This window comes from Peromyscus californicus, unplaced genomic scaffold, assembly GCF_007827085.1.
Source record: "Peromyscus californicus insignis strain IS unplaced genomic scaffold, ASM782708v3 Scaffold_10__1_contigs__length_136768540, whole genome shotgun sequence".
NCBI lineage: Eukaryota > Metazoa > Chordata > Mammalia > Rodentia > Cricetidae > Peromyscus > Peromyscus californicus.
In genome coordinates this window covers 136,110,093-136,132,221 of record NW_026294391.1, presented here as the reverse complement: position 1 = coordinate 136,132,221, position 22,129 = coordinate 136,110,093, and the positions used below count along the sequence as shown (strand labels likewise).

Genomic DNA, 22,129 nt, shown 5'->3' with positions numbered 1-22,129 from the left:
AGGTAGGTTGAGAGTTCTGGGAAAGATGCAGCAGTAGTCTGGCGATGTTCTCTGGAGAACTCTCCTCTGTCCACCTCTAGCATCCGGGCTCCCAGCCGCAAGAGAGTGCAGCACGTCCCGATTTCAGGTCTTCAGGGCCCTCCCTTGGCCCCGCCTTGTGGGTGTGATAGTTACCAAAACCTCAATGGGGGTTGGAACTTCCAGACCAAAGCTGGAATGGCTACCCACTACATCTCCCCCTTTTTGTCTAAATAAGAAGGTTCTAACTTAATACAAGACTATATACAAAGGAATGGTTATCAAATATTGTCTAGGAGTAATGAGGGATAATGACCTAGATAAGATGGAACTACAATCAATGTGAACAATATCAAGCAAGAAACACATACTAAAATCCAGAGAAGTCTAGAGCATAGGTAAATGGTATGTTACAAAGATCATTCCAAAGGGTATCGTATCCTAAAGAACCTGAATCTAATACTTAATATGTTCTATCTAAGATATTATATATATGTATATATATGTATATATATATATTAATTAAGTTGTAACTATAATTGATAATCTTCAATCCCATCAAAGACCTGAGAAGGAATATAATGGTACCTGAGAAATGGTGCCCAACGGCTCGAGTTTCCACCTTAAACCTAAAATATTTAATAAACAATTCTCAACAGAGCCAAAAACAGGTTCCTTCTTCATGTCTCATAGGGACAGCTAGACACCGCAAAACGCAGGTTTCAACTACGGCAGGTTCCTGGTGTGTGCATTTGACCGCCAGTATGGTGAGAATGAGGCGTGTGCCAGTGGCACATTACGCTGTGTGGTAGATTTAGTCTTTACTAGTATTAAAAAAAAGAGGTTTCTGGGCTACACGCTACTTTGATAAAAGCGTAGACCCACTATTTCTGAGACTTGATGACTCCCAGAGCTGGCAGAAAACATAACACCACCATGTTGGGAAGCTAAAGTGGGTGGAGCCAGCAGCCACAGTGCCTTTTCAGTCTTAAAATGCTGCAGTTTAAAGCAATAGGTTCACAATAAGACTGATTCAGATAAAATAGTTTACAATGTGTGTAAAATATACGTAGGCTTGAAAGAGACAAAAAAAGGTAAATTAATATAAAAAAGCCACGTAAAGATGAATATTACACAGAGAATCTGGATTGTGTTGTCTTTGAGATTTTTAACTACAGAAAAATATTTTTTGTAAAAGCTGTTGAATTAAACTAATATGTATATTTTAAAGGTACCTTGACTTCAAAATTTGGATGTAATGATATGTTACTTTGGAAAGGAGGCTCTGCTTTTGTTTCCACAGAAAGCCAGAGGCTATGGATTTGTTCCAGATTAAGATACACCAGGTTTGACCAGCCAAGTCCCCCTGAAAGGTCTCTGATGACACCATGGCCCAGATGATCCAACATCCAGAACTGTTTCAAGGCGACTGGCTCAGACGATACAGCCTCACGGACTATTCCATAATCCTAAAATTTTCTTTGTGTCCCCATAAGATACAGTGCCCCCTTCCATCAGGAAGTAGTAAGAGAAGCTAAGCCCAAATTCCCAAATATACCAAGGTGGCTTTGGAGATGGAATCGGCTCACTCCCTCTCTAAACCCAGACATATTCCTAAAATAAAAGGTTAAAAGATTCTTTTGTCCCATATCAAAAGAGCCCTCTGGTGTGGGACAGAGAAAAACCAATATTTTTATTTAAAACAGGTTGATTATAAATACAATCTCTTTCTAAAGAAAAGGAGATATGATATAAATATATAGGACATAGATATGATAAGATGAAAGGTAAATTAATAAACCTACTATTAAAGAACAACAACTTGTTTAAAATGTTTTACATTTGGTATAGATTTTAGTTTATGTTTAAAATGTTTTACATTGGTATAGGTTTTAGTTTATTGATACAAGTTTAAACTTAATTTTGTTATACTGTATATATATTTCTATTCTAGTTTAAGGTATTATGTTTATGTAACTCATTTAGATTAAAATGGATAATTAAGTAGATTAATAATTAGTCATCTATGATAATCATACTTATGGCCATGTTAGTTAAGTCTTCTAGGTATACAATCTTCAAATACTTCAAAAACCTACAGAATATGGCATTTAAAATATTTTTAAAAATTCAGACTTTCTGGACAGTGAGACATGTCTGCTCCTGGCAGCACTGGATTTACTTCAGAGAAGAGGATGGGCATTGAAGACACTCCATATGGAGTTTATCTTCATCTTGGCAAAGATAGCCATTTGGGCAAGAAACTGTTCTTGCCTGGACTGCTTGATTGACTGGATATACAGGACCCATGGAAGGATGACCACTAAACTTTGCTTGACAAGATGGTCCTTCAGTTTCCTGCTTCACAGAGGAGACTGCCAGACATTCTATAAGACACTAAAAGGAATGACCGAGAGACTCTAGCCCTGTGGGCTAAAGACAGATGCCCCAACTTTACAAAGGAACATGAGGTGACTGTCCAGGCTGCCAGCTGTCTCTGTCTACCTTGCAAGACTCCCAAAAGTTGCTTGCATCCTTCTCCCATTTCTCAGGCAATATTATATCCTTCTGAGGTCTTTGATGTAGTTAAAACTAGATAGTTACAATTTTCCTTAGTTATGATAAAAGATAAGTTAGATATAAAACCTTAAACTCACAAATATAAGATGGATAAGATATCTTCTTTAATATTGTAACTGTAATTCTTTCTCGATAATTGTTTTGTTATATGTAATTTTACTATGCTAAAGTTAAAAGCTTCCTTTTTGAAAAAGAAAAAAAAAGGGGAAGTGCTGTGGATATCACTCTGTATAAATAAACACTGATTGACCAGTGGCCAGGCAGGAAGTATAGGCGGGACTAACAGAGAGGAGAAAAGAGGAAACAGGAAGGAGAAGGGAGATTGCCTGGAGCCACTGCCAGGACAAGGAAGATGTAAAGTACCGGTAAGCCATGAGCCACGTGGCAAAGTAAAGATTAATAGAAATGGGCTAAATATAAGAGTAAGAGCTAGACAATGATAGGCCTGAGCTAATGGCCAGGCAGTTTAAATAATGTAAGAGTCTGTGTGTTTATTTTATAAGTGGGCTCTGGGACTGGCGGGACTTGGCGGCAAGAGCTGGAGAGAAATTCTCCAGCAACAAGCCACATATATATATATATACACACACACACACACACACACACACACACACACACACACACACACATATATGAACTCATATATACGAACTGCTACAGCATGAACAAAACCTGCATGAGTTCAAAGTAGACAAAAAAATCAGCACTGAGAAGGGGATATGAAACAAAGTTCCATGCCTAACCAAGAAGGTGTTTGCAATTGATACCTGCTGGGAAAGAAAAATTAGTTGTCTCCAATGGAATGTCACTGGGTATATCAACCATACTCCAGGGAAGGATCCATGCCAAGGAGAATTTGGCCAAAACAAAACACACTTCATGGCTTTTGGTGTGCTTTTATTTTGCTTTGGTATTTTTTGTCTTATTGGGTTTTTTGTTTCTCAGTTTCTTTGTTTAGGGTTTTTGTTTGTTTTGAATTTTTATTTTGTTTTGGAGAGAGAGTGGGGGAGATGCTGAAGTTGAGTGGGGAGGTGGGGAGGATCCGGGGAAGGAAAAAATATGACAAATATATATTGTATAAAATATTAAATAAAAAGTATATTAATTTTTTTAAAATCTAGATTACCAGAAACCTTAAAAAAAACAAGTGAACAAAAAACCTGCCAGAATACTAGGAAGTCTAATGTAGAACAGACTCTACTAAAATCAGCTGCATAAACATGAATAGAACAGTGATAATATCAATAGACATCCTAATTTGGAAGGAGGAAATTTTCATGGCATCTCACCTTTAGACAAAGAACTATAGACAACTAATGACTGCTGGGAATGGAAGAACTAGCTTCTCCCAGGACTGAGCCTTCTTGTTGTTTATCCAACATAAAGTGGTCAGACCTAAAGTCATAAACACAAACAACAAAAATGGACTAAGCAAGTTGTATTTGTATATGTGTAACAATAATAACAAAAGAGGCTACAAATTTGAGAGTGGGGGAGCATGGAAGGAACTGAATGAAAGTGTGATGCCTATTCTTGGTGTCAATTTGACTATATCTGGAATTAACTAAAATCTAAGCATCTGGGAACACCTGTGGGGGATTTTTTTTCTTAATTAAATAGTTTGAAATAGGAAGACCCACCTTTAAACTGTATCTTTTGAGGTGGGAAGACCCACATTTAATCTCTGCCACACTTATATAGAGGATATAGAAGAAGGAAATTCTTTGTCCTTTTTCTGCTTGCCCTCACTCTAGATGGCAAGTCCATTCATTTACTGGTATTGGAGCCTACTTCTTTGGGATTCTGGCATATACTGAAGACCAGCTGAGACATCCAGTCTTGTGGACTGAATTTAAAGATTATTCACCATAACTAAATAGGATTCATTCAAAAATGCAAGGAGGGTCCAGCTACAGACAACTAATATATACAGATATACATTATATACAGATACAGATATATATATATATATATATATATATATATATACAGATACATATACAGATATATATAGATCAATGGACACAAAAACAACATCCACAGATTGAAAATCAAAAACTACATGCTCATCTCAATTGAAAAGTTACCCAATAAAATTCAACATCTTCATTATAAAACTGTTGAACAAATTTGGTATACAAGTAATATACTTTAACATGATTAGGGCCATTTTAGAACAAGCCAACAGATAATATTATATTGAATTGGAAAAAAGTTGAAAGCTTTCTTTATGAGACCTGGAACAAAATGAAAATACCTACTTTCACTTTTTTTCAGCATAGTGCTTGAAGGCCTAGCCAGATCAATCAGGAATAGGGGGGTGTCATCCAAATTGGAAAACAAGTCAAACTGCCCCCTGTTTATAGATCAGCCAAAATTATAAGCAATAAATGAATTCATCAAAGTTGTATGTAGGGCCCACACTACCATGCTCACCATGTCCGAGCGAGGGGCTGAGGATTAAAAACAGAGACAAGACAGTGGGTCATTTGTCTCAGTAGAATGCCGAATGCTGTTTATTAAAGGAGGGAGGAGGCCTTAAATACATACAGGCTTAGAGCACAGTGGGAAAACCCCGAGGGCAGAAGTTCTCTACAGATGTTTTACATTCTTGCATCCTAGCTATTTACACCAAAAGCAGGATACACAAACAAGGAACCTCCAGTAAGCTGTTTTAGGAGGAAGGAAAGCGGCAGGGAATTAGCATAGGGAGGACATCTGATCAAGGTCAGCAAGCAAGGCAACAGCTACTCAAGGAATGGGGTCAGGGCCCAACAGTTGTAGGATATAAAATCAGTATACAAAAATGGTGGTGTTGTTATATAGTGTTAGTCACACTTTTCATTGCTTTAACAACTATCTGATGGAAGAAAAGGGGGAGGAAAGATTTATTCTGTCTTGTAGTTACAGAAGTTTCTCCATTCCATCATGTTGAGGGTGGGGTGGCAGTGCAGAGCAACATTGAGATGACCAGGAAAATAAGAGAGAAAAGAGATGAGAAGAGAAGAGGAGAAGGGGAATGGGAGGAGACAGGAGAAGAGATGAAATTTTCTTTCTTTTTTTTTTAGTTATTTAATGTTTTATTCTCACATTTAGCAGCATTCTTGATGTGGGAGTGGAAAGTAGATGTAAGAATAAAGATAACAAAAGAAGTATAAAAATGGAAGAAAGTTTAAAGAAAGGATGATATGAGAATAGTGGGAAAATTATTTTCTTAGTCACAATTGATAGCTTCTTCCAATGGTTTTGAAGGTCAAAATGTGCTAGAGTTGTAGGCCAGTGGTAGAGTGCCTAGGATATGTAAGTCCTTGTATTTGGTAAGTAGCACCACAATAAATAATAAAAATCTCAAGAGAATTAATTTATTTCATAGGGAGATAATGCAAATGTATGGGTTCATTTTTCAAGACCTGATCAAATGAACATTTTTAATTACATCATCTTTCTCAAGTGAAGGCAAATTGAAAGCAATCATTATGCAGTAGTTTAAATTCATTGATTTAAATATCAAAGTGATATATAATTTGTACGCAGCACTCTAAAACACTACAAAGCCCGTGCTGAAGCAGCACTAAAGAAGAACTAATGAAGAAAAGCAAAATCTTCAATGATGGATGGGGCTCTTCAATCATCTTCATCACTCAGATGTTAAAATTCAGTACACAAGAAAAACATAACTTACAGAGGCACCCATAAACCCTGTGACTCACAAAGATGGACCAGCGAGACACTGCAGAAAACGGCTGAACTGAATGAGAGCCAATCAATACATTTGACATTGAGAAACAAGCACTTGAAGCTGATGGGTTCACAACATGCTCCCACGGTTGGGCGTGTTTGCGCATGCCCGGCAGACCTGGACACTTCCGCCTAGCCAGTTCCAGGTCAAAATAGCCACTTCCAGGTCAAGGCGTCTCGCGTGACCAGGATCCGTGACTTTGCATGGTTGTGTAAGTGTGCACAACGTAGCCATGTGATCTGCACAGGTGTGGAGTAGTTACATTGACCTGTGTACGTGCGTACGCCACCCAGCCTTTATAAACCGGCACCATATTCCCGGCTTTCTTCTTCTTCTTCTTCTTCTTCTTCTTCTTCTTCTTCTTCTTCTTCTTCTTCTTCTTCTTCTTCTTCTTCTTCTTCTTCTTCTTCTTCTTCACACACGTGTCTTTTCCACAGGCCTGGGCACTCGTCTGTCCCTTTATCTTAATAAAACTCTTGTTAGTGGATTCTGTCGTGTTTCGTGACATTTCCTCACAGGGTAAGAGCGCCGCTAAATAACTAACAGAAGCCATCTCATTCATCTTTTAAAATACTTTGGAAAGACTCAAAGAAGCATTTGGGCGAATTCTTCCCTCTAAAAGAAGGTACAAATTATTAGAGCTCATACTATGTGTATTGGTTCCTAAACAGGAAAAGCTGCAAGCTCTAAAGTGCTTTTCTCCTGAACTTCCTCAGAACGGTTTCCATGGGAAACAATAAGGCACAAAGCCCACAAGTCTTGAGGCTTCATGGCCCTTCTCTGACCCAGAGAGCTCCCTACCATGGCCTTTCTCTGTGACCTCCTCAGCTTTAGCAATTGAGATGAAATTTTCTATTAGAAGATCTTCTGTTTATCACCAACCATTGAGTAGTACTGTCTGCATTCATGGCTGGTTTTTCTCCTAGTTAGCCCTGCCTGAAAATACCCTTCCAACTTACTCTAAAATATGTTTCATTAATCTCCTAGGTAATTCTCAACCCAATCAAATTGACAATCAAAATTATCACATACCAATGGTAAATTGCTTGAAATAGAAATTAAGAAAGAAATCTTATTTACAATATCTACACAAAGTAAAATACCTAGTAACAAATTTAGGTGAAAGAGCTCTAAACTGAAAATTATAAAACATTAGTGAAAGAAGTTGACATGGAACACAAAATTGGAAAGCCATCTTACCTTCCTGGATTGAAAGAATCAGTATTGTTAAAATGTTTACATTAACCAAAGAGATTTACAGATTGAATGTAATCTTCATCAAAATACTAATGACATTCTAAGTATCTGAAGAGATGACCCAGTGGTTAAGAGTACTTGTTGCTCTTCCAAAGGACTTGAATTTCACTTCCAAGAACCCACATTGGGTGCCTGTTACTCCAGCTCCTAAGGAGCTTCCAGCCTCCTTGAGCACCTACACACATGTGCCATTCACTCTCAGAGATACACACATACACATAAAGAAAAAAAATTAAAATATCAATGACATTCTTCACAAATTTCAAAAAATATCTAAATTTTATATGGAACCACAAAAAGAATAGGACAAATAACTTTTTGCAAAAGGAACGAAGCAGGAAGTGTAATGCTACCTGATTTTGAAAAGTTTGTAATGATTAAAACACCATGGTATTGTCTTAAATACAAACACATACAGCAACAGAACAAAAGAGAGCTGAGATGTAAACCCAGCATCTGAAGCCAAATGATTTTGACAAAGATGGTAAGGACATACACTGGAAAAAAAGATTTTTTCCCAATAACTGGTGCTGAAATATTAGATATTCAAATGCAAAAGAATGAAGCTAGTCTCCAGTTCCTCACACATTACAGAGATGTATTAAATACTGACATGAAGCACCTGAAATTATTAATCTCCTTGAAGAAAATACAAGAAAAATGCTTCAGAACATTGCAGTGAACAATGTTTTTCTTTAAAGCCTCCAAAAGAACAGAAAATAAAAATAAAAACAGACAGAACAGTTATGTAAAATTAAAGAGTGTTCATAAGAAAGGAAACATTCAACAGAGTGCAAAGACAGCATGTAGAATAGAAAAAATATTTATAATGCATACGTCTGACAAAGAGTTGATATTCAAAACACAGGAGGAATTTCAAAAACTCAATAGCAAAATAAAAAACTACTCAAAAATAAGCATTAAATCCAACAGATGTGTCTCAAAATTTATGCAAATGGTCATGAAAGGAATATGAAAAATATTCAATATCATTAATCACAAAGAAAATGCTAATCAAAACAGAATATCACCTCATCAAGGTAGGAAGTACTATTATCAAAAAGATAAAGAGATACTTACATGGCAGAGGAGATACCATGATCACTGTGGGGGTCTACCCAGATGAGGCTTATCAATTGGCACTCAGGATGTGCTGACCCCCTGTGATTTCCTCAAATGCTGGGAAACTCAACTGCATAATTTGTGGTAATGATTTGCGGTAATGGGAGCACTGAGTTCACATTCTTCCATAGTGGGGGGCGGGGGGAAGGGTAGAACAAAACTAAAGATAATAAGTGCCTATGCCGATGTAGAGAAAGGGGAACCCTTGCACCCTGTTGGTTACAGTTTAAATTAGGAGAGCTATTAGGGAAAACAGTGTGGATGGTTTTTAAAAAATGAGTTGGAAATGGAGAGATGTCTATGATACTTTGCTATTTGCACAAAAAGTATCAAATTAAAAGTAAATTTTTGTCTGTTTTTCAAGAAAGAAATAGTAATAAATGCACGTGAATATGCATGAATAATAATATTTGCATGTTTGAGCATAGAAACATGTAGACAATTATTTAATTACGGACTTTTTTGTATTGTTTTTCTAGCTTTAATGAAAATGAATTGTATTTGCAATTTTAATGCAGAGAAATATTTAAATTAAGAGGAGAGTGTTTGATGTAATTAAGAAAGGAATACACTAGTTTCCTGTACGTTTTTGTATGCGCTCCTCTTACAAACAGTGTGGTGGAGATAGTGTCGCATCTACGCGAAGAATTACAGTAACCCGGTTTTTTGGTGATGAGTCAGAGTGCGTGGTGCTGATGCTGCTGCCATTTCATCACCTTTGCGAGCACGGCATCCATCCCTCTGCTCCCCCAGCGCCTGGGCCTACCTTGCTTCAGTCTACCAGGCCAGTGATGAGCTCACGGCTGAGCCAGATAAGGGCTGATCGGAGCTAAGGCCTTGGTGGGGCGCCCCCTTCCGCCTCCCCAGGCCCGGGCCGAAGAGTCCTGCCAGGCCACGGCCATGGAGGCCATCTGGCTGTACCAGTTCCGGCTCATTGTCATCGGCGATTCCACGGTGGGCAAGTCCTGCCTGATCCGCCGCTTCACCGAGGGCCGCTTTGCTCAGGTTTCAGACCCCACCGTGGGGGTAGATTTTTTCTCCCGCTTGGTGGAGATCGAGCCAGGAAAACGCATCAAGCTCCAGATCTGGGATACAGCGGGTCAAGAGAGGTTCAGGTGGGAGTGCAGCACGGGCCCGCGCGAGCAGTGGGAGGGTCTTTGGGGCTTATCCGGTCTCTGGGGGGAAAAGGACTTCCTTGGTTCTTTTTCGTGATGCCACCCAGGTGACAAACAAGGGTCTGGGGCTTTTGCTCAAGCTCACTTTGAGCTAGCTAGGAGTTTAGTGCAGGAAAAGAATCGCCCAGGCAGGGGAAGGCCATTCATTAACACATTGTTTGCACCACAACTCCATCAACCTGCTTTTTGGTAGCCAATAAATCATCTGGAATTGACTACTATATAATTCATCAAAATCAGAGCCTATGTTCTATAGTTTAAAAAATATTTCCCAGTCATCTTAATGTAACTGAAAGTTATAGGTAGGTAGGTAAGTAGATAAACTAGATAGATGTATATTGACTTCTTGCTATATCTCTGTTTATATTTGGAAAGAGAGAGAGAGAGAGAGAGAGAGAGAGAGAGAGAGAGAGAGAGAGAGAGAGAGAGAGAGAGAGAGAGAGAGAGAGAGAGAGAGAAGGAAATATGCCCCAATATAAAGGAACTAGAGACTGATTAATTGATTCTCTCTTGGAACCACCAAGTTGCCAGAGAGTGGAATTGTTTCTGAGGAAACAGTGTGAGGTTACTCACAAAGGGAATGCCATATAATTTAAATAGACAGAGCCCCTAACCTCTTGGAACTTCAGTACTAGTATGGTCGGAAGAAACACATACAGAGGCAACACACAAAAGAGTGTTTTGTTGTTTGTATTTATATGCCACTCCCTACTGTACCACTGGGCACTTATTGGGTAATCAGTGAGTATGTTTATTTTTCTCTCACAATCCTTTGTTCTTCCTTTTAGTATGTATTTGTGATTTTATGTATGGATACAGAGGAGAGAAGTTTAACTGGAGAAGATGAAGCTCAAGCAAAGATAGGAAATGCCCAGAGATGGGAAAGAGCATAAAAAAAACAGAAGTGACAGAAACAAAATTACATAAAAAACTTTGCAGAGAACAGTTTGAACTAAAGTATGGTAGAGCAGCAGGAACCAGAACAAAAGGACTCTATACCCCATATTTATGATCTTTCATTCATTCTCCAGTGAACATTAGTTGAGCATAGAAGATACTGGTTAGGTCGTTGAAGAAGGATACAGGCAATAAATACAAACTTAAGTTGCCTCTAACTTCCCACTTGTACAAAGCTTTGGCAAATACTTTATACAAGTTCTCATAAATAAAGAATAGTATGTTGTATATGTTTGCTGGGGTCTTTGTTTGAACAGCTTGTTCATACTTACTACTCATTATGTATTATGCAGTATTGATTTGTAGGACTTCTTTACATATTAAAAATAATAATCCCAGCACCAACAGTGGTGGCACACATTTATAATTGCAGCCCTCTGAATGCTGAAGAAAGAGGATGATGAGTAGTTGAAGGCCAGCCTGGACTTCTGTCTAATAAAAAAAATTAACCTTTTTATGTCATATATGTTGTAAAATATTTCCCCAGTTTGTCATTAATCTTTTCATGTTAAGATTTCTTTTTATTTGGGGAAGATGTCTACTTCTATGTAGCTTTATGTTATGCTTAAAATATTTTGACACTTTCTGTGCTAAATACAAACCACTAATGCATAAATATATTCTAGAGCTTTGATAGATTGCTCATTGATTTCTCAAATCAACAGTTTCACAAAATAGAACATTTTCTGATATAACTATCATTCTCCATGAATCTTCAAACATAAAAGACTTAGGAATATTTTTGTTCCCCAGGGCTAATCTCCCTAGTTCCAGAGAATTTGAACTCATTTGTAAGGCCTACCATACCATCCTTTAGCTTGGGCTGCAACTCCCTAGACATTTCACCATTAACACTGGGCCATTTTCCCTTAAATTTTCAGCTATAGATCTCTTCATTATTTATCATACCCATCTGAGAAGACAGAAATCCTAAAAATAGACATGTATTTCAAAAATTGTAGTCTAAAGCAAGTGATTATATGGGCAAATTGTTCTACATCCTTTCATAAGCTCCTATATTCTTAAGCAAAGTACCATAATACATATTTATAATGAGGCTCATAAACTCAAGAAATTAAAATATGTGATGTTTCTTCTGTTTGAGCACAATAAATGTACAAGTAGGCTTTAGAAATAACCTAATTACTATTTACATGAATCAAATTAAATAATATAACTTGATGGGAACGCTTTGACTATTTTGGCAGATTCTCCCAGCTAGTGCTTCCTCAGCCACTCCCTTTGGATTTTGTCAATGAGTAGAGATGATAGGCATTTTTCTCCAGAACATTTTTAAATTTACTATTTTATTTTATGTGTATGGGTGTTTTGGCTGTATATGTGTCTATGAATCATGTGAGTGCCTGGTGACCATGGAGGCCAGAAGAGGATGTCAAATCCCCTGGAACTGGAGTTAAAGACAGTTGTGAGCTACCATGTGGGTGATAGAAATCAAGTTCTAGTCCTCTAGAAGAGCAGTCAGTGCTCTTAACTACTGAGACATCTCTGCATCCCTGGCCCAGAACATTGTACCATCCCCATTTTCCCATTCCCATATGGCTTAGGAAATACAAAACAAGATTGTGTTTTCTTTTCACAAAAGTGACTGATGGCCCCTGCTTGAAAAAAAAATGGCAATAATGGAAACAAAGAAATGAAAAAATGAAATATTTTGCAAGATATTTTTCTGGGGTTGTCAGTTATATTTACAATCTCTATTGATTATAATAAAATCATCTTATTCCTGAAAATTCTTTTAAACTACTAGCACTTGCAATGAATTTGCCATGTCAAAAAAACCACTTTATTGCCCATTATTTTGTTTTGCTTTATGGTTACTCTGTAACTCAGATGCCTTATTTTGCAGAAGAGAATTGTGTTTTAGTTGTTCAGACTTGGAGTGGGAGAGTTAGCTGTGGTGGAAAATAGAACTCAATCATCTCCTAGGGGTTCTTTCCATGCTGGATCAAGGGAAAACACCTGAAAGTTCATGACCATTCATTTCTAGGAAGGGCCATCTTAACATTTTAGCCAATTGAAAATTTATCATTATTGTTATAGAATGGCATTTATATTTACTGAAGGACTGTCAGTAATCAGGAACACTAGCATACACTGAGTTCATTGGAGTGAAGGAGTTTGGGCACGAACTTTATTCTTTACTTCTTTCTTGTGTTTTAGATCCATCACTCGCGCCTACTACAGGAATTCAGTAGGTGGTCTTCTCTTATTTGACATTACCAACCGCAGGTCCTTCCAGAATGTCCATGAGTGGTTAGAAGAGACCAAAGTACACGTTCAGCCCTACCAAATTGTATTTGTTCTGGTGGGTCACAAGTGTGACCTGGATACACAGAGGCAAGTGACTCGCCACGAGGCCGAGAAACTGGCTGCTGCATACGGCATGAAGTACATTGAGACGTCAGCCCGAGATGCCATTAATGTGGAGAAAGCCTTCACAGACCTGACAAGAGACATATATGAGCTGGTTAAAAGGGGGGAGATTACAATCCAGGAGGGTTGGGAAGGGGTGAAGAGTGGATTTGTACCAAATGTGGTTCACTCTTCAGAAGAGGTTATCAAATCAGAGAGGAGATGTTTGTGCTAGTCAACCCTTCCATTTTCAAAACATACTCTCCACTTGAACTTAAAAGTTATAGAAATAAGTAGAATCCTTATGTGACTGAAGAGAACTCAACCTTTGGATAACAAATGAGCCTTCTTCCTAGGGGTGGAGCTCTGACAGGCTCATGTGTGGGTAGATAGGGAGCCTGGGTGCTGTGATTGAGGGACTAAATTACTAACATGGGCTAGATCAGACATTGTTTTGTGGCCCAGGCTCGGCAATGATTGCTTTGTGTGCCCTTTGTGGACCACATATTAAGGGTGTGGGGTTTTGGAGGTTAGGTTCCAGGAAAACATACCTACAGAGAAAAAAACTGCTCCTTGATATTTCAACTTTTCAGAGGTGGTGACCATAAAAAACATGTAGAAGGAAATCAAGTATCAAATTGGGGACAAATAAGATAACTGAAAAAAAGAGTATGGTATCAGTTTATTCAATGATAATACCATGCCAGATGTGTTCTGAGTTTGGTACAAACACACTAATTCACTTCTAACAGTTCAACTGTAAAATGAAAGGCCCATATGAATCAGCTATTTGGTAAGGCCTTCTCAAGGTCGAGCATTCTAGTAAAAATGCTGTGAATATGAAAAGGGAAGTCATTCACACCTTGTTATTAATCACATTTGAGAAAGTGTACACTCTCATGATAGAGTTACCAACTGTGTGAAAGAAACTGTCCCATGTAAAATGACCATGTGAGGAGAAGAAAGAAACATTGTAAATCAAAGGCCACATTCTTTGTCCTCTAATCATACCTGGCTTTCACTGCATCAGCGAACCACAATCTGGAAGTAAGCATACTGCCTGCTTCTTTAGGTACCTGATGGTGACAACATAGAGATTGTCTACAAAAAAAACCTTAATCAAGCCCTTGATCATTGGTTCTGTGCTGAATATTTGCTCAACATGTGGTCCTGGAACCCTTAAAAATTCTGCACATTAATTTACTTTACCTATTTGATCACCATAATAGGCCTGTGAGATTTTTTTACCCCATTTTACAGAATAAGAAAGCAAGAACCAAGTCTACCTGATTCCTAACTTTTTTCACTGGATCATAATGCTGTCACATGAATAAATAATTAATTTGTTAACTTTGGAAGTCATGTGATTATAAATTAATGTTCTCTACATGATAGGATATGTTTTCCTTGTTGTTTTACAGCTCAGCTATAATCCTGCAGGAATCTAGGAATGAATCAAAGGTAAAGCCCATTCAGTTATTATTGACAGGAGGGCATTAAATAAGGGATTAACTACACAACTGAAAACACATTAAAACTGTGTGGGTTTCTAAGTGTTTGTCTCACAAACACTATGAACATTTTATTGAAAGAAACCAAATACAACAATGGGGAGTGGGATAGGGGTAAAGTACTCACACCACAATGACCTTGGCTACCTGTCTGCTATGTACCTACACTTGGCTCCTGTCTACCCAAGAGAGTCAGCTTTTAATTCTCAGGTGAACAGACAGCTAACCACATCAGCAAATTAGAATGGCTGACATGAAAATTTCATTATCTTTTGAAAAGAAGTGATGCTTTAAATTACTTTTTGGATTGTAGCCAGTTCAGCTAGGCAAAAGCCATACTTTTCACAGTAAGAAAACTATTCCGATTAGAGTCAAATTTCTCATATCCATTGTGGTAGAAAGATTGGCAAATTGTTTTTGCAATATCCTGTTCAAGTTCAGTATGAATATGCTTGAATCAGAAAATCTGGGAATTTGTTTCAGCTAAAATAAACCAAATAATAAAAATTATAGAAGACCCTTCTGCCACCTTTGCTCCAACTTAGATAAGCAAATCATCTTGGACCACTTCACATCATCAACTGCAGGTGAAGTGATCATCTATTCTATATTCATTTCATACAGTTTAAATTGTCAGCTTCTTGGTTGTAGAAGACAACCTTTTTGTGGGTTAACACAAAATTTCAACAACTATACTCATGTCTAGATGGTTCCAAAGCCTAGATTATCCCATGGATAAATAAGAGTTGACTAGATTCGTGTCAACTCAAAAGGGGGCGCATAGAAATAAAACATGTCTACAGTTTTCTTGACTAAAATACATTATATACTTTCTCATTCCTGGTTTTTTAACGTGGGTTTCAAAATACCCAGCATAGATGCAGCAGAGGTGGCTGAACTTAACTGCTTAAATAAGTTCTAGAAAAATCTTAAAAATCATTTTAGTAAAATTCAGTCCTGTTGTCACTGCAATAAGTGGGTTTTAGAAAATAAGTGTGAAATAGAATACTGAGGATAAAGCGTTAGAAGCTATTTTACTACATAGGTAAAGAAAAGATTAACTTGTAACAATGATCACAACTGCATGTTGGATTAGATTGTCTTATATTCCAGAACAAAATGTACTGTATACTTTGCCTCACTTTGTTGTGCACTGTAATGAAATGTGAAAAATTCTTTATTTAGCTGTATGTGAATGAAAATGCTTGTATTTAGTAAAATGGTTGATTATGTGACTGTGAGATTCCACATGTGTGTTGTAGCTATTTCTAGAATGTGTCCTTTCATTGTAGCAAACAAGGATACCAGTAAGATACCAATCAGATACTGTAGTGTATACTAATATGATATGACCTACTGTGTGTAAACAGAGTCATCAGTATCTGAAAGCCAAAGAGAGGACACAATTTCTTAAAAGTATATGATTCTCATGTTGAAAACCACAGAAATCTCATTACTTCATTTTCAGCCCAAACCACTATGTAAAACGTTGAATTTGAAGCCTAAAACTTCAGCATTATAATTTTTAATCAAGAGCAGGCAAGTGGTTAATTACAACTATTGTCTTCACTGGAAAGTCTTTTCCAAGCTAAATTGCCTTGTTTTTTGTTTTGTTTTGTTTTCAGAACGACTGTAGCACACTGTATCATGTGAGGAACATTGCAAGTGTGCAGACCAGATTGGAACATAGTCATGTAGCACATTTTCTAAAGTGGATAGTGCATATCTGAGAGAAACACAAGAGAAATCTTTGATTCTACATCTAGGTATACACAGGCTAATCTCAGCACAGCTTTACCACTTTTGCAGTCAAGTAAATTAAGTAGGGGAGTGAGAAAAGAAGAAATAAAAAATTAACAATGAAGCAGCATTTCATAGAGTTTTCCACTCTCTTAAAACTTTATCTAGGCTTAGTCATCTTTTCTTCATTTATATACCTTGGTAACATCAGCCATTCTGTGGTTTTAAGAACCATGTGTGAGCCAGTAAGCCCTTGACTGATATGTCCAGCTCATATGTCCAGTCATCCATGGACTCCAGACTTTTATAACCAACTACTTACCTATTGTCTTCATTTAATTGTTCATTAGCGCCACAAGTTTAAATGTCCCAAATCAGGCTCCTGATCTTCTACTTCAAACCATGACATAACCTTCTCCTGGGTAAATGGTAACTTTCTCCTGTGTATTCCTGACAAAAGCTTAGTCATTCTTCTTTCCTTCTCTTTTTTACTCCACATTTGAGCCATCTGAAAATTATGTTGCCATAAAGAGTAAAACAACAATCTGACAACTTTTCAACACTTTCAATGTTAACACACTGATGTCCAATGTTACTTATCACCTGAGTTATTGTAATAAAACTTATCTCCCTACAGCCATTCTTGCGACCCCTCCCCTACTACAGTTTATTATCCACATAGCAGCCCAAGGGAGCCTGATGAAGCATGAGTTGAAAACAAAGACCTACTCATAATTTTCCAGTGGTTATCAATTTCACTCAACTTAAAGCACGAAGTCCTTCCAATAGTCTGCAGAAGAATCATTAAAAATGAATTCCATTCCATCATCTCTACAACCTCATTTCTTACAGCTGACCTCTTATTCATCTCATACCAGTTATAGTTTCCTTTCTTGTTCTTTATTTTAAATTATTTTTTCATTCCTAATTATGTATATACATGTGAGTCTATGTGTGGGTATGTGTTCTGTTCCTCAGAAGCCAGAAGAGGTGGACAGATTACTTGGAGCTGGAGTTACAGGCAGTTGTGATCCACATGATATGGCGACTGAATTCAGTTCCTCTGCAAGAGCAGTATGTGCTGCTAATTGCTGAGCCATCTCTCCAGCCCCTCCTATTTTGCTTTTCAAACATTCCAAGAGCATTCCCACCTCAGGGCTTTTGTACTTGCTCTACACTTGTTTGTAATTCCTTTCTAAGATAGCTGCATGGATTGCTTTTCATGTCCATCAAGTTATAGGACAAGCAGCTTCCAAAATCTTTGAATAGCTTACAGATACTAGGGAACACATCTATCCAGATATCATTGCTGACAGACAGCCCAGAGTCCTGCTCTTTAGCCTTGCCTGAGGAACAACAAAGATTCTGTAATACTGAAAAGGAAGAAAAACCTAAAACAGCAGTCGAACAACCCTTTCACAGGGGTTGCCTAAGATCATCAGAAAACAGATATTTACATTATGATTCGTAATAGTAGCGAAATTACAGTTATGAAATAGCAATGAAAATAGTTTTATGCTTGGGGGTCACCACAGCATGAGGAACTGTATTAAAGAGTCACAGCATTAGGAAGGTTCAGAACCACTGACCTAAAAGGACATCATGGAAATCCTGGAGAGTAGGTGGTAATGTCATAATGCAGCAGTGAATTTAGAAAAAAAAAAAAAAAAGAAAGAAAGAAATTGTACTCGTAGGATTTATGGGTAGAATGGCTTCTGCATTCACTAAGCCTTTCAGGAAAATGTGTGGAAAGACAATACTCTTCCTTTGCTCTTCAAAATCTCTCCTTCCCAGACAATCTAATCTACTCCCATGACTTCAAATACTCTCCGTTTTGCAAAGTAATTTAGCCCATTCTTTTAAGCATCAAGCAAAGGCATGATTTCTCTTCACATTTTAACAAAATTGAAATAAATCTTAGATTTCATAACATGGCTACAAGGCTCTCCATCATCTGGTATGTCCAGTTGTGAGTTCTATAAAAATAGTAATCTTACTTTCTTCACCAGAGTTTCTCCAACCTATAGAGCAGATATATACTTGAATAATTAGTAAAAATTTAAATGATTTTCTTATCCTAATTTAATCCAATAAACTTAACTCTTCCAGAAAACACACACACGATCCTGCTCTGTAGCCTCTGGAATTATCTGGTTAAGATCTGGTTGTCACTGTCTCCTACAAGGCCTATTTTAAAATTCTGTTACGACTTTAGGCAATCAACCATAGTGTACTACTAGTGTATCAATATAGGCCTTTTTCTTCCTCCTTTTCTTGGCTCTTGTAGTCAACTGCATTTGATTATCAATTCCTAAAGAAAAATGTTTATTTTTTGTTTATTTCATTTGAGATTTTTTTAAATTTGCTCTTCCAAATGTTGTTTAATGAAAGAATAAAAGTATGGATTTTTTTTTTATTGAGACAAACATAGGTTCAAATTCTGACTCTACCAGAAATTAAGTGTAATTCAGTATCTCTGAGTCCCACTTTATACATATATAAAATTGAATGATGATATTTAACTCATAAGGTTGTGGTAAGGATGAAATGAGACAATCCATAAAGAAGCACTTGGTCATAATAGTCATAAGATGATGAGTATCATATTTGCACATAAATGAATCTCTTGCACAAGTGGTATCATGTAACACACTGTTCTGTTTTTTTTTTATTTTTTTCTTATACAGTATATTTTCTGGAACTACATGAGGGCAAAAACTATGTCCAGCTTTGATAATTACTATATAACTACAGTCAATCAGTGCAAGTACGTATTTATTGAATGTGATCAAAAGAGGTAGTTAAAACATGGCAGAGCAGAGACTCAAGGAAACTGAGTCCTTGACAATATAATTAAATCATAGATTTCCCTACACTGGAGCTACCCTGTATTAAGATTCTTTGAAACATTAGATAATAAATCTCTTTTTGGTTTATGCCTTTCACCCACTCTTATAGTTGAAAGTCTCCTAACTGGCACAATAACATTCCACTGCATGAACATGTGATATTTTATTTAATCAAGTCTCATTAAATATATGCACATATATATTGTGTATTTGACTATGCCAAGTTAAAATTCCTAGAAATGAAATTTATGATGCTTACTTAAATTTTTTATAATTCATTAAATTATTTTCTAGAAATGTTTTACTGAACATTCATGAGCAGTGTATGGTAATATATATATTAAGTGTTACTATAATTTTTAACTCTGAGAGGTTAATAATATATCAACATTTTAGTTTTTAGTGAGAGACAGGTGACATAGAGTCTCTCTCTGTAGCCCAAGCTGCCCTGAAACTCATATATAATACAGGCTGACCTCAAACTCATGGAAATTCTCCTGCCTCACACCAATATTTTTAAATGTGCATATTTTTGATTATTGAATTTCTGTGCTTGAAGCTAAAAATAGTTCCAACTAATAAGAGTGCTGACCTTTTTCTTATCAGTAAAACTGCCTTATACACAGAAATTTCTTCTCTGCTTTACATATGTGGCAAAAAAATTTTCTTAAAAAAATTCTGGTGTTTGATAATACAGAAGTCTCTGATACTTAGCAATAAGATCTATTATCTGTAAGAAACTGGAAACAACCTTTGTCTCAGAATTGATGAACCAAATAGCTGGAAGACATGCTGGGAGTAAGAATTACTTTCCACTGGATAAGAGTTTATATCTTTTAATTTTAAAGATTTTTGTAAAGATCTGTTTTTGGTTTTTTTAATTGTGTATGTGTGTGTACATGTATGTACATACATACATACGTTTGTGCCAGTGCCCATGGAAGCCAAGAAAGGGTGTTGCATCCCCTGGAGCTGGAGCTACATGCTGTTGTGAATCACCTGATATGGGTTGGGGAAACTGAACTCCAGTCCTCTGAAAACGGCAAGTGCTCTTAACCAGTTAGCGATCTCTCTAGCCCCCCTCCCCCATGTGCCTTGATTTTTGTATCATGTAATTTACATAATATTTCTTACACAGTATTTTGTCTTGATATTTTGTAGCAATAATGTTCGGTGCAAATAGGTCTTCTCTGCCTAAAACCTAGAAAACATCTCCATCCCTATAATGGATTTCAGATTTCTTCAGGAAATATCATGTCTGGCCATTAATCTGTTTTTCTACTCTTAGGCAAATACTACATTCTTTTAGTTTGGGTAACTCAATCAGATTTTTCAAATTACTTTTTTTCTCCTCAAACTTGTCTTTGCTACTTTTATGCAGGATGTTAGAACTTGAGCATAAATGTGTCAACTTTTCCCTGAGACAGGGTTGGGATTTTGATTGAAACTAATTTCACTCAGTAACAATGCTAGATGGTTAGGCACACTTTATCTTTGCAAACTTTACATAATATGTCATCTAATGTTTTGTGTCTGTTAGTAACTGTTTGTTTTCTCATTTTTAGCCATTTTTTGTTTATTCCAAGGTTGTTGTTTTTTTAAGTTCTAAATGGATTGTGTCATTATACTGGTTCCAATTGTTCTAACGGATCATTTCTAGCATGTAGGAAATTTGTGGATTTGTTTATATTTATAGCTTATAACAAAATCCTTATTAAACTCTCTATTATTTAACTAATTTTTCAATGGTTTTCTTCTACTTTTTAGGCAGACATTATAATCCATACATGTTTTCTTTCTCTAATATCTACATTTCATTTTTTCTTATTTACACTGATTAAAATCGAACTAACATGGTAACAGCAGTGATGGTGGATGTCTTTGTCTTTTTTTCCTGCTTCTCTCATTTTAACCTTGAATTATATTATTATGATATATATATATATATATACCATATTACTATTCTACTAAGTATTTGGAAGAAAACTTTATGTTGAGGTTTTCAATTGTCTTTCTGGTATTCATTGAGAGAACCAAATGGCTTTTAACCATTAACCTGTCAATGTAATTATTTCAGTAAAGTTGTTCATGTTAAAACACATTTCTTTGTTGGGAAGTGGTCCCAGCACTTGGGAGGCAGAGGCAGGAGGATCTCTGTGAGTTCTAGGCCAGCCTGGTATACAGAGCAAGTTCCAGGACAGCCAAGGCTATACACAGAGAAACCCTGTCTTGTAAAAAAACCAAAACAAAACAAAACATTTCTTCACATCCTTAGACTGAACACTTCTTACAAACTCATGATGCATTTTTAAAATACTGCCTGATTTTTATTCACTAACATTTATGATATTTACATTTATAGTCATATTCGTGACTGGTTCATAACAGTATTTCCAGAAATGTAGTCCATGGCAACTAAGAGAAATCTTAGGGGAGACATGCACAAGTAAATAAATTTGGAAAAACATAGTTTAAACAGAGTGAATAGTATTCTGTAGGACCACACTATTTTAGATTGGAGCTCCCCATCTGCATGCAATTTTATAGAGCATCTCTTCAACTTCTGTGGCAAAAGCTGTTTTTTATAGAATATCAGTTTTCAATAATAAGATAACATTTTGTTTTTCACATATATTCATTGCTCTTCCCTGGAGTAGGATTACCTCTCCTATGAAGCAGGCTTCAATGTAGGCTGACAATTCCCCAGCTAACTGGTTTTCTAGCAGCAACATGGATTCTGAAGTTAACAAAAAGCAAAGCCACTCTTGGCTTGGGGTGGGCATGTGGTCACTAGGATTAGGAATGACT

At 36.8% G+C, this 22,129-nt stretch overlaps 1 protein-coding gene and 1 pseudogene across 1 annotated transcript; both read left to right on the top strand.

The window, feature by feature from the left end:
• The first annotated feature begins 8,666 nt into the window (after positions 1 to 8,666).
• LOC128118358 (uncharacterized) lies at positions 8,667 to 8,810 on the top strand (annotated as a pseudogene).
• Positions 8,811 to 9,401: 591 nt separating this feature from the next.
• On the top strand, positions 9,402 to 15,973 carry Rab39b (RAB39B, member RAS oncogene family). Its single transcript, XM_052742918.1, has 2 exons — positions 9,402 to 9,831; positions 13,030 to 15,973. The coding sequence occupies exons 1-2, from the start codon at positions 9,617 to 9,619 to the stop codon at positions 13,454 to 13,456; spliced, it is 642 nt and encodes a 213-aa protein (XP_052598878.1). The 5' UTR covers positions 9,402 to 9,616; the 3' UTR covers positions 13,457 to 15,973.
• The last annotated feature ends 6,156 nt before the right edge of the window (positions 15,974 to 22,129 follow it).